General features: G+C 48.2%; 1 protein-coding gene across 2 annotated transcripts in view; it reads left to right on the top strand.

Moving 5' to 3' along the window:
• Positions 1-17869, top strand: part of UBE2G1 (ubiquitin conjugating enzyme E2 G1) — a 103967-nt gene that overhangs the window by 66602 nt on the left and 19496 nt on the right. For both annotated transcript variants that reach the window (XM_042917021.1, XM_042917020.1), the window contains exons 2-3: positions 1780-1882; positions 15917-16014. In XM_042917021.1, the coding sequence (XP_042772955.1) occupies positions 1780-1882; positions 15917-16014 (201 nt within the window). The remainder of the gene's footprint in view (positions 1-1779; positions 1883-15916; positions 16015-17869) is intronic.

The raw sequence follows: 17869 nt of genomic DNA, 5'->3' as shown, positions 1-17869 counted from the left end.
AAGCATACAGTTCTTTGGTTTGAGATATAGTACAATTTCAAACTTCAGATAAGTCTACTTGGCCTTTTAGGCAAAAATTTAGGCTCATGAAGAAATCTTTCAAATTTTGAGTAAATAATTGTTTTTAGAGAGAGCGAGAGTAACTGAGCTCGTGTGTGCGGGGAAGGTGCAGAGGGAGCGAGAATCTTAAGGAGGCCCCATGCTCAGTGCAGAGTTCAGCACAAAACTCAGTCCTACGACCCTGGGATCATGACCTAAGCCGAAATCAGGAGTCAGACGCCCAGCTGACTGAGCCACCCAGGCACGCTACCCCTCCCCTCCCCCCCTTTTAAAGTAGGCTTCATGCCCAGCATGGAGCCCCGTGCAGGGCTTGAACTCATGACCCTGAGATCAAGACCTGCGCTGAGATCAAGAGTTGGGCACTGAATCTATTGGGCTACCCAGGTGCCTCCATTCATATTTAAATATAAATAAAATGTGACTTTTGGCTCTGTGTTTCACTGGCGCGTTGGGGTGTTAGATCCTAGCTGTTGAAATAACACCACCTGCTTAATTCCTTCACAATTTGAGGTCTTGGTTACTGACACACTGTTCAGTCTCGTGTATAGCATTCTGGTTGTATTACGCTTTCTTTTACCATCAGGCCGAACTCCCGAGTCTGATGGCAGAACACCTGTTCGGGCCCCCAGCACATCCCTTCCCACCTGTTCTCTCACGAGGGCTTGGCTGCCACTTCTCAGAGCCAGTCCGTGCTCCCCGTCTGAGCTCTCCGTTGGTGATTTCTATATACAGTGTATGTGGATATTTACTGCCAGGATTGTGTTGACTGCTTCATAGGCATGTAGGTGTATCAGTGTGTGTCAAATTTTACAATATATGAACGTGCATTCCTACCGAATATCAGTTATGCCTCGTTAAAGCTGTTGAAAATTCGTACATAATATATACCATCAGTAGGTCATTATGAAGCCCGGTGTCTCCAGGAACCACCAGACTGTGGATTCCTCCTCACTTGGCCCACTAAGCTCCCTTCTTGGCCTGCGTCCTCTGGCCTCCCTAGTCCTTCGCTTACATCTTCCTCTCTCCAGGCCAGAGCACTTTCTGGAAGAGAAAAATCTCACGATGCCGCTGCCATTTCTGTAGGGCCCCAGCTCTTGTTGTGAGACCACTCCTGTGTGCCAGAAGTTCTGGCTGGCCAAAGGGGTGACACAAACCAGACACATGGGGTCTTTGCTCTCTGCACGCTGAGTCTGCTGGGCCACACAGGAACCCCATCTGTAGATGTGCATCCCCAGGGTTACAGAGGGCTCGTCAAACAGACATGCAGAGAACGTGTACATGAGGGTTGGCTAAGCTCAGGGATTCCAGTGAACCGGTGTGAGGTCCTCTGTTGGTGCTTCTAATAGGGCACCCTAAAGACCACCGCGTAAGACTGATTCGACTTCCCTCTGAGCCGGGATCCGTGAGGGTGGGCCTGGATGCCTGTGTCTTTGCAAGTTCTGTCTACCACTGTAGGGTTACCTAGAGGGTGAGAACCTAGCTGGAGTCCAGGGCGGGAATAAGAGGTTTGGAAGGGGGTCATGTTTGCTTCCCTGTGGGCCTCCTTGTGCTACAGAAATGGAAATGTTTTGGCCGTCAGGTAGCATTTTGCTGATGGATCCACGTATATCCGTCGAATAGTGTAGAATTTATAACATGGTATTAACGTTCTGTAATTTATCTGTTGGGTGAAAATTATGTGCTTAAAAGTTTTGATCAGTTTTTTTTCTTCCCCCACAGAACTCAACAAAAATCCAGTGGAAGGCTTTTCAGCAGGTTTAATAGATGACAATGACCTTTACCGATGGGAAGTCCTTATCATTGGTCCCCCTGACACACTTTAGTAAGTACCATGCAACTGACACTAAAATAGCTCTCTTAATTGAAGTATAAACTATTTTGGCAAACTGAAGTGAAATTGTTTAGATCAGATGGAGTGGCTGTGGTGAGGTGAACTTGTTTGTATCAAGTGATCGTGTATAGGACTTACGTGTTCTGCCTGAAACTCTAGTGTCTAAAGCCTGCTGCTTTCTTATATAGCTAATGGTTTCTGAAATGTAGATGTTTTTAATACCTGGAATAAATTTATTACAGAAAAGCTATTTTTAAGGTAAAGCCTCTTTTAGATCATGTATTTTTTACTTGTTTCTCAGATATTGGGTTAATATTGGCAGGATAGGAGAAAGAAGAGAATTCTTGACTGAAATGTTTCTGCCTCTTCCTACTGTGCTTCACCCCAAAGGGAACCCCGTAATTTCAGAGATCAGGCTTTCCCATCCTCAGCACTTTATCCGTTTGATTCCAGTGTAGTGTTAACCTGGGAGATTTCCTTTCGGGACACAGGTCACACATCAGCATCTTCACGTGGGAGAGAACTTTCAAAGTCATCGGTTTAGTGACTCTTCAGTTGGGTCCCCCCAGAAAACTGACCAGAGCCAAGATGTGTTGACCCTGAAATGAACCAGTGTTTACCTTTTCCCACTTTATAAAAGCGATTGTTTACGGCTAATCACTTTTAGTTACTCCTTATTAACAAATGTCAGAAAACAGAATGTAGTGGTATGAAAAAAATAACGGAAAAGGAGATGAGATTTCTTAAATATTTTATGTCCTACATTTTATTTTAGGATGTTTTCTTAATGTTTATTTTTGAGAGAGAGACAGAGTGTGAGTGGGGGAGGGGCAGAGAGAGAGGGAGACACAGAATCGGAAGCAGGCTCCAGGCTCTGAGCTGTCAGCACAGAGCCCGATGAGGGGCTCGAACCCTGGAACCGTTGAACCGTGAGATCATGACCTGAGGTGAAGTCAGATGCTTAACTGACTGAGCCACCCAGACGCCCCTTCTGTCCTACATTTTAGATTCAAAGACCACAGTCTTACTTTCTGCTCTGAATGTTTGCAGACTAACTTAAAGCTACTAATATTTAATGTTTGTTTTTTTTTTTAACAGCAGGCAAAAGTTTATTAGAGTATAAGATCAGAAAGGAAGAATAGTACGAAAGCTCTCTTTACAGAGAGGGGACATTTGAAAGTGAATGCCCATGACTGTAGGCAAGAGTCCTTGTTTTGTAAGGTTCTGGTTGTCCCGCCCCTTCCCCCTGGCTCCTCCTTGGCTTAATAGCACTAGGTGCTGGGTCATTTCCATCATGTGAGGTGTGGTCTGTGTTCACACTTAGGTCTTTTGTGAAATTCCTGAGTCCAACCTGAGGGGAGTAGGCGGGGTCTGTTACATTCTTAGGAACCTTACCCCTGGGGTGGGGAGGGTTTGCTGTTGTCACGCACTCCCAGCGTTATTCCAAAATCTGTCTTTCCCCACCCAGGACCTCAGGTCCTACCCTTTCTCTCTCTGCCTCTCTTATCGTATCTTTTTCTACCATAGTCTTCCCACTGAACGCATGACTTCTAACTGCATTAGGAATCTGGGCAACGACCGATCTTAGCTCCCTCCTGCTGAAAGGAGGCATTGAGGGGCAGGTTCCGAGGTCGATCCAGAGGTCCGAGATAATGGCAGGGTGTTTGGAACATCTGGGCTAGCAGAATTTTCTTGGAGGTCTTATTTTTCTGGCATATCATCGGCTTCTACAAATGACATACATAGACTATTAGACTAACAAGCATTAATATTCTGAACGCAATGCCTCCTAGGGAGGAGACCACACCATGGAAAGGAAAGATGCATTGTAGCCATCCCAAAAGTCCCTGACATGTCTGGTCATTTTTTTTTTTAAACTTAACTACAAGTTCTCCTCTCTCTTCCATATTTATTTGGATATTGTGATATTGTTGGTTAGAATAATTAAGCAAGTTAACTAGTTTTTGGTTCTTGATCCTCGAATCTTCCTTTGGCCATCCAGTTTCCACAGGAACAAACTCCACGAGGAGTATTTAACTTTACCTCTCCAATATCCAGGTTACTCTAAGTTCAGGCAATTATTTATCCGTCCTGGAGCTAGTAGCACCGTCGTCCCGAATTCAGTCATAATGTCCTTTTCTAGCAAGGGAGTGGGGCTCTCTGCCTTTATCAAAAAAGAGGGCGGATAAAATAAAAAATTAAAAAAAAAAAAAAAAAAAAAAAAAAAAAAAGAGGGCGGAAAAAAAAAGTCTGCCCATATGCACCCCAGGGGCTGAGAGAAAAATTTAGTCATAAGTTTTCTGGAGACGCCTCTAATAGCTACGCGGCATTTGGATGGTCGGCCGGGGAAAGGACGGAAAAGGCAGCTGAGTGTCAAGAAGGAACTCGAGCGGTTTTCCTTCTGTTTTCCAGAGTTACCCGAGGCTCTGGGTTTTCAGTGGACAGTTGGTTCAGGGGGGCCACTGTGATGAGCCCCAGGACCGATCCGTTCCCTTCAGGGACACTGGGTATCTGAGCCCTTGCAGACTGAGGTCCCCGAGGGCATCCGGATCTCCAGTGACCGTCTCCACACAAGGGGCCTGGCTCACGGGGTTTCGACTTCGGTTGTCCCCTCTGAGAACACTGGTGTTTCCAGTGCCCTGAATGGCCTCGGCCTCGGATATGGCACTTGGTGCCAGGACCTTGGGAAGTCTGGTTCGACATAGTATGTAAGGCCAAGACTAAGACCTTACATTTTTTTCTTAAGCCTCCTTTCCTGTTCCTTACTTTTCTCTCAGTCTTGGTTGTCATATACCCAATTGGCAGCTTGTAAAAGCTCCTCCAGGGTCCCTTCCCAGCCAACAGCCAACTTTTGTAGTTTTCTCCACATATCTGGGGTCGATTGAATGATGAATTTGTCCTTCAGAATCATCTCTGCCTCAGGGGTTTTAGGGGAGATAGCCTTATATTTAATGAGAACCTCCCTTAACTTTTCCAGGAAGGCCACCAGGGTTTCATCCTGTATCTGTATAATAGTGACTCATTTAGTGTAATTTAAAGGCTTAACCTTAGTTCTTTTTAATCCTTCCAAAGTACAGGCTTGGAAATGGCAGTCCCACCATTCCCAGTGCGATTATCATAGTCCCAAGTAGGATCTTGGGGTGGGACTGCCTGAGCTTCAGTAGGGAATTCTGGAAAGCCTTTATATACTTATCCAGATCATCAGAAAATGTACCTAGATATCCTTTCGTCCGTCTTAAATCTTAGAGCGAAAAAGGTGCTTGTAATCTTATCATGGTGGTGCCTCCCTGGGTTTCTCCTTCCGCGCTCCAGCTTCTTGTAGGGGAAACACGCCTGTCACGCTACGGGGAGGGCCTGGGTGAGGTGGGCAGCAGGGAGCAGAAGTGCACGTTTGAGGTCTGGGTATATGGATGGAGGACCCGAGGCGGAGGCTGAGGTGAAAGCCATCGCTTCCTCCCTCTCTAGGTCTGCTTTGGGTACAGGCAAAGGGCCCTTAGCTGTTTACCCTCCTGATGACTGGACTTCAGAAAGGGTTGGCCTGACACCTACCTCGATTGTCTCTTAAGGCCCCCAAAACACTGAACATAGGGACTTCTCCCCATTTCCCCTCACATTTGCAGATCAAGTCCAATCGTAGGATGACATTACAATCGGTGTTTCCCTCTGGCGGCCAGGTTTCCTCCTCCAATTTGCGTTGGGGCCAAGCCTCGGTGCAAAAAGAAAATGAGTTGCTGCTTCTTCAGGGTTTGTGGATGAAAGTCATCCCAGTTTTTCAGAGTGCATCCCAAAGGGGTATTGGCCTTGGTTAGGGAATTGCCCATCTATAGGAAAAAGAGAAAAAGGCATCCCTGTAGCTGGCCAGGAGAAACCTCACCTTCTAACCCCGCACTTTGGCTGGCTACGGGATCGGCAGCCAGAAGCCCTGTCAGTCTCTCGAGCTGCTGGGAGTAGTTGCTCTTACCCAGGCTTGACCCTACTTCCGAGAGCTGACCTGGTCTTCCCTGATTTCTCCTACCCCTGTTTCCTGCCCGCGGGACCCTGGGAGTACGGACTGTGACTACGCAAGACTCTCCTGGTTTTGGAAACGTGCACTAATTTTATTTTCACCCAACAGTAATTTACATATTGATCATCGGCCATTGTGGGGGGCTAAAAGGGCTAAAGATGAGGTCTGTTCCCCTGCCTTTTTCAGCAGTGCGCAAATAAATATGTTCCAGCCATGTGGGTATCCATTTTTGGCATACACTGGGCTAAGTTTAGCAAAATGGTCCATGTATCCCAGTAAAAGCCTTTGTATATCATGGTCATCCCTCGTATGGCACAGGTGTCCATTCCTGTGCTAAATGGGCACAACAAACATGGAGCATTTGGAGGCTGGCACCAAGGGTATCGAGGGTATCGCCATTGTTTTCCAGTCTTTGGATCAAAGGAGGGTCGGTTTTAATCTTAACCCGGTGTACTTTTAAAATCCGTTCATTTTAACCTTAGTCCTTCTTGACCACACATAAAATTCCTTTCCAGAGATTTCCCTTCACAAACCTTCTACAACTTTCCTTTGCATTCACATTTTGTCCCAAGCCATTTCTCTCCAAATAACCAGACAAAATTACTTTATTTTGCCTTCCAATAAAAATGTATTTCTTGTCCTTATCTTTCTTACACTTCTACTTTTCTACGTACCGAGTTGCTTTCCTTATTCCCATCGGCCTTAACTACATTTAGCAGAATTTTAACTCTTAGAAACCATAGTCTCCAGTGAAAACTTGGTAACCAATTGTGAACTGTCACACCAGAATTCTTTGGATGGCAAATTCGTGAGCCACTTAAGCACAAAGCATGTCTACCAACAGACCCAAATAGCCTTAGTGTTTCTGCGATGAGAAGTCAGAAGCTCAAACCTATGTTAAGTAATCAATGCTTTAGCACTCCAGTGTGTTTGGAAAAGACCTGGACGTCCAACGAATTGAATCCCATTTATCATGCAAGCAAAACTTTATAACGTTTCAGGGTACCAAAGACTGGAAGGCATCTTAACAATTACCCATGAAAACTTTGAGGCAGAATTTACCGTCATTTTAGTCATCTTTTTGCTAACAAAGTGGAATGGAGATAACATGAACCTATTTGACCTCCAGGAAACCTAGATAGAGTAAAAAGTTTTATATTTAATACTGATAAACAGGTCTATCTCAAGCCAACACACTTAAAATAGCCTAAACATCGAAACTCGAATGAGTTTCACCTGCATTCACCTAAAAGTCAATCAGTTTGTTCTCCGTTGTCAGTTTTTATGTGGGGCACCAGTGGGGAGATCCGAAGTGGGCAGTCCGAGGGGGTGCTCTTTGCTCCTTGACAGGAGGGTGAGAGGAGCAGCTGGTGGTGCCTGGGACACTGAGGATGGTTTAGGAGACACTTGGTAGGCTGCACCCGAGGGGGTGCAGAAACGGGGTGGGAGGGGAGGCTGAAGAGGTGAGATTCGGCCGGGAAGCCTGGAGGCAGAAGAAAGCCCAGAGGACAGACAGCGAGAGGACACCTCGTCCGAAAGCCTGTGAGCTGGGACAGCTGAGCAGATGCACGTTCTTTTTCCACCACTGTGGGAATGGGGAGTCCATGTCGGGCCGGAGAGGACAGGGACGTTCCCTGAAACAAGAGGAGTGTGGGCAGCTGCTAGGGAATATTCCTTCAAGTCCCTGTCCTGAGTAGACTAAGCAGAGCCAGTTGGTCCTTGTTCGCACCCGCGTCTTGTGGGAGCCTGCCGAATGTCTTCTCTCCCATCACCACCGTGGGCGTCAGCGGCAGGAGGAGGGTGGTGAGCCCAGAAGGCGTTGAGGCAAGTCCTGCTCTCCGCTCCACAAGAGATGTTTGAAAATGAAAGGTAAACAATGAGACCCGGGCAGTGGGCCGTGGCCGGAGTGTCGGAAGTGGAAGCAAGTAGAGGGCCACCGTCCACTGCAGTTGGGAAAGCTGTGAGGCGGACCCTTTGGAAGTCTCCCGGATCACTCCTGGGAGGATATGCGAGGGATCAGTCCTGGGCTTTTCCACTCATTTCCCAAAGGGAGGGGCTGGCCATAGAGAATTCTACCAGCTACCCAAGCGGGGCGGTGAGGGATCCGGTTTTGCCGACGGCCTTCAGGCATCCACCAGACAACAGCCTGGGTCAGGACCCGTCGCTTGCTGTCTGGTCTCCCTTGAGTCCCGTGCGTCCAGAGGGTTTTCTCAAAAGGAAACTGGGGCTCCACCACACCAGTGTTCCCGACTGCATTGGGGGATCAGCTGGGGAGGAGACCCAGGGAGCTTGTCAGCTGAGACTTGAGAATGGCGGTCACTCTGTTCGCCCTCAACTGGCGGACGGGTGCCTGTTGTTTGGTTCGGGAACTTTATTTAGGTGGGAAAGAAAGGGGGTGCCAACCGCCCTTTGCTTACAGTTAGAAGACGTCGATACCCCGGACGAGCCCCCAAAGAAATGTTGCAGGATTTCTTATCAGAGTACCCGGGGTTCGTTGTCTTGCTGCAAAGAATGAAGGGGTGGACACAGAATGAGGGGCGGGCAAAAGTTCATGAGGGTGTAGGATCAGAAAGGGAGAATAGTAGGAAAGCCCTCTTTACAGAGAGGAGACATTCGAAAGTGAGTATTTAATGCTTCATAAGATGGATTGTGACTATCTGATGTCAGTGGCTAGTACAGGTTCCGTACTGTTTTTAGAAGTGGGGGTATTGGGACAAAATACCGTGACCTTCTCAGAGCCATACACCTGAGGAACAGAGCCGTGGGTCCGCGTCCGGGTTTCTTGGGGACTGTGCTTCCTTATTCAGCTGTGGTCCTCCATGGCGCTAAGCAGGCGGGGATTTCATTTTAGGTGTTCAAAGATGGGGACTCCTCCGCCCCCTAAAACACCTGGTGGAGAAGAAAATTAAGGCTAATTGTTACCAGAGCTGGTACAGTACATACAGGGTAAGCTGTAGGCTGTAGTGTGGACTTGGGGCTTTCTGTTGTCTGGAAAAGTGATTGTTTTGTCACGATTGTTTCCAGTCAGAAATTTTACTGATGTATTTGTCAGGGCCGTGTTGGTATTGGTGATCACTGCACGCCGTGGGAACTCAGTTTGGTCACTCCACAGGGAAAGTTCGGGTTGGTCATAGTAACCCTTGAAGAACATCTTTGAGGCGTCCCCCGTTACATCCTTAATATTATTTGAAAGCAAATAAGACCATACATACAAGCCCGATGAAGTGCAGATTTTCAAACTAAATATGTTGCATGAAGGTTTACTGGGGAGACACAGTGACATTCCCACGACAGAATCTTGTACTCTGGCGATAGAGTATTTCTTCCAAATTGCTGTCTGTGTAGAGGAGTAATTAGCCCCCAGGCCCCAGCTTCATCTCTGAGGGCCCCACGGAGCTCTGGCCTTTTCTCTAAAGGCTCTTGGCGGGTCCATATATACATTGTATGCCTTCAGCTTTGCTGAGGGGAACCATTTGTTAATAGTCCCCGCACTAATTAATAGTCCATTTTTTTCCATCAATTAAAAACTCGTTCCTGGCCTTCAGTACACATTTAAACAGTGGTGGCCGCTCCTCTGGAGTGTGGGCTTCTAGATGAGACAGTTGGGCTGTAGTCTAACTTCAGTGCCACGTGCACCTTTTTTTTTGTTTGTTTTAAGTTTATTTATTTATTTTGAGAGAGGCAGAGAGAGAATCCCCATGAGGCTGTGCGTTGTCAGTGTGGAGCCTGACAGAGGGCTCAGTCTCATGAACCATGAGATCATGACCTGAGCTGAACTCAGGAGTCAGGCGCTCAACCAACTGAACCACCAGGGGCCCCCAGAATATTACCCAAAGGACAAAGAGGGGGTAGTTTGTTTGTTTGTTTGTTTGTTTCTTTCTTTCTTTCTTTCTTAAAAAAGATTTGTTTTAACGTTTATTTATTTTTGAGAGAGACAGAGCACGAGCAGGGGAGGGGCAGAGAGAGAGAGAGGGAGACACAGAATCCCCGGCAGGCTCCAGGCTCCGAGCTGTCAGCACAGAGCCAGACGCGGACACGAACTGAACTCATGAATCATGAGATCATGACCTCAGCCGGACGCTCAACCGACTGAGCCCTCCAGGCGCCCCTGAGGGTAGTTTCTTCTTAGTTTCAGGTATTTTATATGCAGTGTAGACACTTTTTTTCCCTGGAAGCTCTCCTGCAGACTGGCTCTTGTCTCATCGGTCAGAATTAAGCCACTTGCTCATTTCTTCCCAGGAGCTGGTAAGATGGGGGAGATTTTGCTGCAGTGGGTTTAGAGGAGTTACTCTGGGCTAGAAGGGGTTTCGAAGTGTTAGCAGATAGGGTAAGAATTAACTGGATGGAGAGGCTCCTGGGTGGCTCAGTCGATTGAGCATCAGACTTTGGCTCAGTTCGTGGGTTCGAGCCCCGCATCGGGCTCTGTGCCGACAGCTCGGAGCCTGGAGCCTGCTTCGGACTCTGTGTCTCCCTCTCTGTCTGCCCCTCCCCTGCTCACACTCTGTCTCTCTCTCAAAAATAAATAAACATTTAAAAAAATTACACATTAACTGGGCGGATATTCTGGCAAAGGCAGTGAGAGGTGGGGTAAATGGAAGGGGAGCCACAGATGAATAATTTCGTAGGAGGAACAGAATGTAATTGGGCCTAGAAAACAAGGGGTGGGGCCTGGAGTGTGGCAACAGCAGTAAAGCTGAGCGTATGGGACCTCAAGAAGAGGGCGGATAGACGGGGTTGAGTGCTAGTTGAAGTTTATAAACACTGCTGAAGAGTTTGGGTTTGTCTTCTGTCCTGACGGCAAAGCCTAACCATTGAGGGATTTTATACCAGGAGTTACCAGTCAGGAATTTGATGCACATCCTAAAGTATAAGCCCTGAGTATCATGACTTTGGGATCGCAGATTTTATTTTCCTTCACTTTACTTGAGCTTTATGTCCGCAACAGAAACTTGTTTTTCACAGTGTTACTCTGAAAGCTTCTTTGTAGGTGGAAGAGCTGGGCTGGGAGTTGGGGTTGAGCCGGGTGGCAGCAGGGAGGCGCACGGCCTTTGCCCAGGCGGTAGAGTGAGGAGGGCTGAGCAGATTAGCCAGGAAGGGGTAAGGAGAGGAAGGTGTGTTCAGACGTCAGCATCCTAAAATGGTACCGGGTACCAAGAATCAAGTATTTCATGTTGTGTGTTGGTTTAGCAGGAAGGAGCTCACAGGCGTCCGGCAGCCGAAGAGGGTAGACGCCGTCTCGGAGCTGCTGGAGCGGGCGTCTCTCGTGTGTGGGTGCCCAGACCTCCAGTGCAAATCACTGCCCGCGGGGAGGGCCTGAGGCTGACAGTGGGGATGTAGGGTCGGAAGCACGTTAATGTGGGCTCAGATGGTGCCTCAACCTGCCTGATGGATTCACCACCGGATGCATCGTTTATGTAACGATGGGAAGAATTAACGACGTCTGACATTTTTTTAGACGCTCTCGTGTTATTTTGTGCGGCGTCATTAGCCTTCCCTTAGTCACTAGAGGGCGCTGCACCCTTCAGAGTAACGCGGGCACTCAAGATTCTGTAAGACTGAGAGTTGCCACGAGGATTAATTTAGCCGCTATATTTATCGCTCTGTTACTGCTCTGTCCGTTAATGAGTCTTCCTAGTGGTGTTAGGGATGGATTGTCTCGGTGTCTTTCTGTGAAGGACACCGAGCTGGCGTGCTGTACCTGCTCTTTTCAGCCTGCCGGTTATCAGGCGTGTGGACGGCCAGCCATTTCCACGGAGTGAGAGATTTCAGGGAAAGGTGGTGGCAGATTTGTGCAGGACGTTAGGAGACTCGGGTATCACCATATAACTTTAAATTGTATACATTTGTGTTAGTGAGTGGCGAGTGTAACCTTTTACCTCTTACTCTCTTTGTCTTTCATCAGCCACGGCTAGTCTGTTCAAAGAGCGTGCTTTATTTTATTCCTCCCCGCTGGCAATGGGGTGGAAACTTTGTAGGCTATTAAGATCATGTATGTTTTGTCATCGTGGATGTAGGACCTGACGGACTCTGGTTAGTACCATTTTACAGTGAAGCATGAGCCATGTGTCCTGTGATGAGGGAACCTTGTGCTGCATGATCAGTGCAAGGCCACACATCACTGATCGTTCAGTGCCCAAGAACAGGGGCTCGGGGGCCTTTGTTTACCTCCCCACCTCGGCCTCTTTCATTGGCCACGCAGCTTTGAACAGTGATGCAAACTTTGTCTTAGCAGTTTCATTTTTAGGGTAAAAACCCTATGCCCAGGAAGCGTTTGGGACGTTCAGTGTTCTATTGCTTGTAATAGCAAAACAATTGGAAGCAGTCAAATACCTTATGAGTGTGATAAATTGTTGAATGTGGCAGATAAAATGAACAAGAAACCGGTAACAACAGGAGTGTTGTTTTTTTTTTTAATCTTTATTGATTTTTGAGAGAGAGAGAGAGTGAGCAAGCGAGCAGGGGAGGAACGGAGAGAGAGGGAGACAAAGAATCCGAAGCAGGCTCCAGGCTCTGAGCTGTCAGCCCAGAGCCTGACGCAGGGCTCGAACCTGCGAACCATGGGATCATGACCTGAGCCGAAGTCAGACTCCTAATTGACTGAGCCACCCAGACGCCCCAGGAGTGTTTTTATAAGAACAGTGTTGGGGCACCTGGGTGGCTCAGTCGGTTAAGCGTCCGACTTCAGCTCAGGTCACGATCTCGTGGTCCGTGAATTCGAGCCCCGCGTCGGGCTCTGGGCTGATGGCTCGGAGCCTGGAGCCTGCTTCCAATTCTGTGTCTCCCTCTCTCTCTGCCCCTTCCCCATTCATGCTCTGTCTCTCTCTGTCTCAAAAATAAATAAACGTTAAAAAAAAATTAAAAAAAAAAAAGAACAGTGTTGACCAAAATTTAAGACAACGGCATAAGTGTATCATTTATATAAAGTCAATATGGCAGAATGAAAGGATCTGACAAAATAGAATGATGGGATCCGGTCCTGGTGAGATTTTTATAATTTAGCACAAAACAGTAAGTGGGGCTAAGGGAAGAAACTTCATCTAGGCTGAGGAAAGGTTCTCAGCCTTTTCAAATGGGAGGTTTGCACCCACAAGCTGGGGCCACACAACTCGGGTTTTAAAAAAACGGGTAGGATTCTATAGGTGAAAGATGTTAAGGAGTCCAGCTCTAGGAGGAAGCCTGTAAGGCGTAACATGGGGTTATTGGTTCAGAATGGGGAGTGATCTGTAGACAGTGAAAATTGTGTGCTTTGAAGCTTGGGGATAACTCTGCCAATAAAACCTGACATTTTAGAGATGGAAATAATTTAAGACGGTTTTTCATGGTCGGGATTCCAGTGAGCTGACATAAAGTGGATCCAGTCGATCAGACTTGAGGGACACAGGGAAGCTCCCTTAACATTGAGGAGCAGCCTTGTCGGCGGAACAAAGCGCAGGGCTCTGCGGCAGCTCTTTTGATGTCCTTTCACGTAGATTCTTGGCTGTTTTCTGTGTTTGCAGCTTTCAAACTGCCCCCCCTCCCCCCGCCACAACCCCTAACCGGAAATACTGTACATCGTGACCTGATGTATACTTGTGTGCATTCGTTTTAGTGAGTAGAAACATGCATGTAGGTGACTTAAGTGAAACAGACTGTTTGTGATAAGCGCCTGTGTTTTCTGTTCGATTTTTATTTGTCGTAAAAGAGAAGTGGTTAGCAACTCACTCGGTTGATTTTGTAGCCCCAGTTTGAAAAGGAGTGCATCCAGCTACCAGGTGCCACGGCCGGTTCTGGCGCTGGCGCTGGCTCTGGCAGGTGGGGTAGCACGGGCGAGAAGGTGGCTGCCGCGCCCGTCAGTGTGGTGGGTGCATCCCAGCAGCCGTCCCAGCCTGCTGTTTGCCCAGGTCTGCGGTTTTCCCCCTTCGAGGAGTCCTTCTGGGAGTTTCGCAGATGGAGGTCATGCAGCAGACGTAAAAGTTGTCCTTTTTCTTCCTTTGTACCCTGGATGTCTGTACTACATTCAGTCCGGTTTTCTTCCACTGCCAGGGAAGCGATGTTCTTTTTCTTGATTAAGCCCCCCTTCCCTGACTTTCTTCTTTCTTCCGGTCGCTCAGTTACTGTTTCTCTAGTGTCCCTGGTCTTTCTGCCAGCACCTTCCCGTCTCCTTGCAGACCAATTAGTTTCGTTCCCTTCTTTTTAAAGCCATTCATTTGTGCTGTTTCCCCATCTAGTTACCCCGTTCTTTAACTGTTGGGCTTTTCACGTCGTTCTGCTCGTCACGCTTGTACCTCACCACCCCTCTCTCGTTCACCCTTCGCGGCCTCCTGTTGGCTTTTACTACAGTTGTGTTACCACGGCTGCCCTCTCTGCTGGGAGCCCATTGGCCTTCCCTGGGTCTTTAGTATTTGGTATTAATGATCTGCCTCTCTGTTGTTAAGCCCTTCCCCAAATCTTTTATGATCAGAAAGGCAATACAAATTAATACTTGCTTGTGGTTAAAAATTGTCTGTATTGACGTGTCCAAAGCAGTAAGTAAAAGGTCCTGTGACCCTGTGTTCCAGAGTTGACCACTGCTGTGTATTGGTGTCGTGTTCTCAGACAGTTTTCTATTTGTATATAAACATGTCCCCATTTTTTTCTTCTTAAGACAAATGGGCTTATAGTAGATACTTGGTTTTTTTTTAAAAAATTTAGTTTTCGATTGCTCATATTCCAGGAGTTAGGACGGATATTTTGCTTGATATTTTCTTCTGCCACCAAATGGTAAGTGCTGGGAAGAAAACAATGGTCTCTAACGTCTTCCTCCCTGTTTTATTATTTTACGTAGAATAGTGCCTCACGCAAATAGGTGATCAGTGTGTATTTGTTCAGTCCCATGTACGAGGCTGACAATTCCATTTCTCACTGATCGCAAACAAGCACAGTCACGTGACCCTGCTCTGCTGGAGTGTGTGCTGAGCAGTAAAAGAGTCAGATGTGCCAGTAGCCGTTGGAATAAGTGCGAAGAGGCCAGTGTGCCAGAGGGACACGGTGGTTGAGGTCTGATAGTCAAAGTAAGGCCTTTGTCAGGAGGGAACGTGGAAGCCGAGCTCTAAGTGATGACAAGGGGAGGAGGGTGTTTCAAACAGAGGAAATGGCCGCGACCGATGACATGGGGAGGAACTTAGTCATGTGCCCCACCAGGCTGACTTGATCTCCTTGGTTTTTGTTGTGAACACATGGCTCGTTGTCCTGTTTTGATGGTTCTTCAGAAACAGTTTTTAAGTAAATGGCGTTGACCTAGGACCGTACTAATTCCGCAGTCACTGGCCACATGTGCTACTGAAATTGAGTAAAATTGAATAGAATTAAAAATTCAGTTCCTCAGTTGAACTGGCCGTATGTCAGGTGTTGTGGACAGTGTGGCCGTGGACCAAGCCAGTGTGCAGAAAGCTGTCCTGCGCAGCGCTGTTTTGGAAAGCCACGGAATACAGACTCCTTGGGAGACTTTATACCCTGTTCCAGCTGTTCGTGTCTGATGTGTGAAGGGCGAAGAAATACTCGTTAAACGACAAGATGAATAAAGGAGTGGAGGGTCCGCGCGTCTTTCCACACAGGGAACAGCCCAGTTAATGTGTGTGAGCTCTGAGAGGGGAGGGGGCTGGTGGGGCTTGAAGAACGGCGGGAGGGCTGGCTGCCGCGGACGAGAGTGATCGTTGGAGACCCCCCAGGCAGAGCGAACCCTTCTGGACGTGGACTTACGTGCAGCGGGCGGTGGTGGTAGGGTTGTTAGCACCGCAATAACGGGACCTGATTGGGACGCCTGCTGTGCACCAACTGCTTCTTTCATTTTCCTCGCCTTCTGAGAGTTCAGTAAGAGGGTGGGCGTGATGGTCTATTGAACTGAGTATTGGAGTAAGTAAATTACCTGCTTGAGACCCAGATTACGAACTCACTTCATTTATAGTGTTAGCACTGGCACCCTTGTTTTATGTTTGTTGTAATAATTGTCTACCGATAAGCAGGAACTTATAGGCAAGAACTTGTTTTTGTTTTTCTTCCAGTGAAGGTGGTGTTTTTAAGGCTCATCTCACTTTCCCAAAAGATTACCCCCTCCGGCCTCCTAAAATGAAATTCATTACAGAAATCTGGCACCCAAATGGTAAGTTCATCTGGCTTTACTTTTACATTTGCAAATATGACGTCCTGCCTCTGAGGTTTTCAAGGTCAATAAGAGAGAGACAGTTCTCAAGGAAATCACTTTGGGATTTTTGTACTAAGCTCACTGTGTTTATTATGCACATGGCCTTGTATTAGTTCCTTTAGGACAGCAGGGGGAATGGACATCTATTTATTTGCTTAGTTTTCAGCTCTTTTCGAGACTCCCGATGTTCCGAACCAGAGGCATGGTTACTGGGTGATATTCAGCATGAGTAGAGCCCTCACAGTTGAGCAGATCACTTCCATGGTATCGGGTGACTCATTGTCTGTTCCAGAGAGGGGTAATTAAACCTGGGTTTTAAATTTCTATTTCTCTTCTTCACTCTTAGACCGTGGGCAGCTCTTAACCTTTACCTTTATTCTTTAGCTGTTGAAAAGGGAGTGTCCTACCTGCCTCGTAAGGTGACTGGTGGGGTCAGAGGAGATGTGGTGCTCTGTGTTTTCACCTTCGGAAAACATCCAGTCCTGCAGTGCCTGAGATGTGGTTGACATTGGCTTTTCTACCCAAAGATGTGTTACCATTTAAAATCCACTTTGCAAGCCAGAGGTTGGGCCGGGTAAAGTATGTTTGCACACCGCCTCCCCTGAACTTGGCCTCGTTTTGGTGATGGAGCTGGCGGGTGTGTCTTCTCTAAGTTGTCGGGTTTTCATTTCTGACGACTGTGCCCGTCTGCTTGTCCTGGGACTTTGCGTCACCAGGAAGAGAAACTCCTAGGTTAGTCTAAGCAAAAGTCTGTGAGCAGAAATGAATGAATAAACGAAGGCGTTACTCCAGCGGTCTGGAGCGTGGACTCACATCCAGTGGCTTGAGAAACGGGCGGGAGTCTCTCTTGGGAGAGACTCGGGGTGGCCGATGGAAACCGTGCAGGAACCGAGGGGGCCGCTGTATTTCATCACGTCTGAGGAGGCGGTGAGCACGGGACGCGTCACCACGTCGGTGGTGGAACGTGCCAGAGGGGGCCCCGCCGGGCGTGTGGATGCGCGAAGCGACAGCGTCCGCCCCCTGTTGTGTTGGTGCCTCGCTGCTTCCTTCCTGGCGTCTGGGTCTGCCAGTGTCTCTTTCCTTCACTTGGATTATTTGGCGTAACGGGCAGTCTCCTTGCACCTGTTTCCAGAGAAGACGCAGCCAAGCTCCGGGTGTCGGCTCCACCACAGATTAGCTGTGTGGTCGCAGGTGAAACCTCTCCGAGCCTCGGTTTCCCCGTGAGAGCACACACAGGCAACACGCGGGACCTGTGAGCCGGAGGAGAGCCACGGCCCAGTGGTCTAAGAGGGCAGCCGTTGACGCGCGTGTTTCAGATGGAAGAGACTTCATTTTGGGGCCACAAGGGGGAGGAGTTAGCGAGACGATCGAAACGTGACTGGAGAGAGGAGGGACTTTGAAGGAGGGCACCTGAGGATGTGGGCGGGGATGGCAGGTGTGGGGACAGAAGGTGCCAGGAAGGTGCCAGAGAGCGGCTGGGGAGGTGCGAGGAGCCCTGTGGGACCAGGTGGGGCCAGGCTGGCACCGGAGCTGGAGGTGGTGAGCGAGCCGCGGGCCCTCCTGCGAGAAGGGAGACACGGAGAGGACCGTGTTGTTGCAGGTAGAGGGGTCAGGGGGTGCTTCCTAGAGATGTGGTGCTTTTTTCTTCTTTTTTTTTTATTTTTTGATTTTTTTTAATGTTTATTTATTTATTTATTTTTTTTTTGAGAGAGCACGAGCGAGCACAAGGTGGGTAGGGGCAGAGAGAGAGAGGGAGAGAGAGAGAGATTGAGAATCTGCTTTCAGTGCAGAGCCTGATACGGGGCTTCAACTC

Source organism: Panthera leo, chromosome E1 (assembly GCF_018350215.1).
Source record: "Panthera leo isolate Ple1 chromosome E1, P.leo_Ple1_pat1.1, whole genome shotgun sequence".
In the NCBI taxonomy this organism is placed as follows: Eukaryota; Metazoa; Chordata; class Mammalia; order Carnivora; family Felidae; genus Panthera; species Panthera leo.
This window is presented reverse-complemented; position numbering and strand designations above follow the sequence as displayed.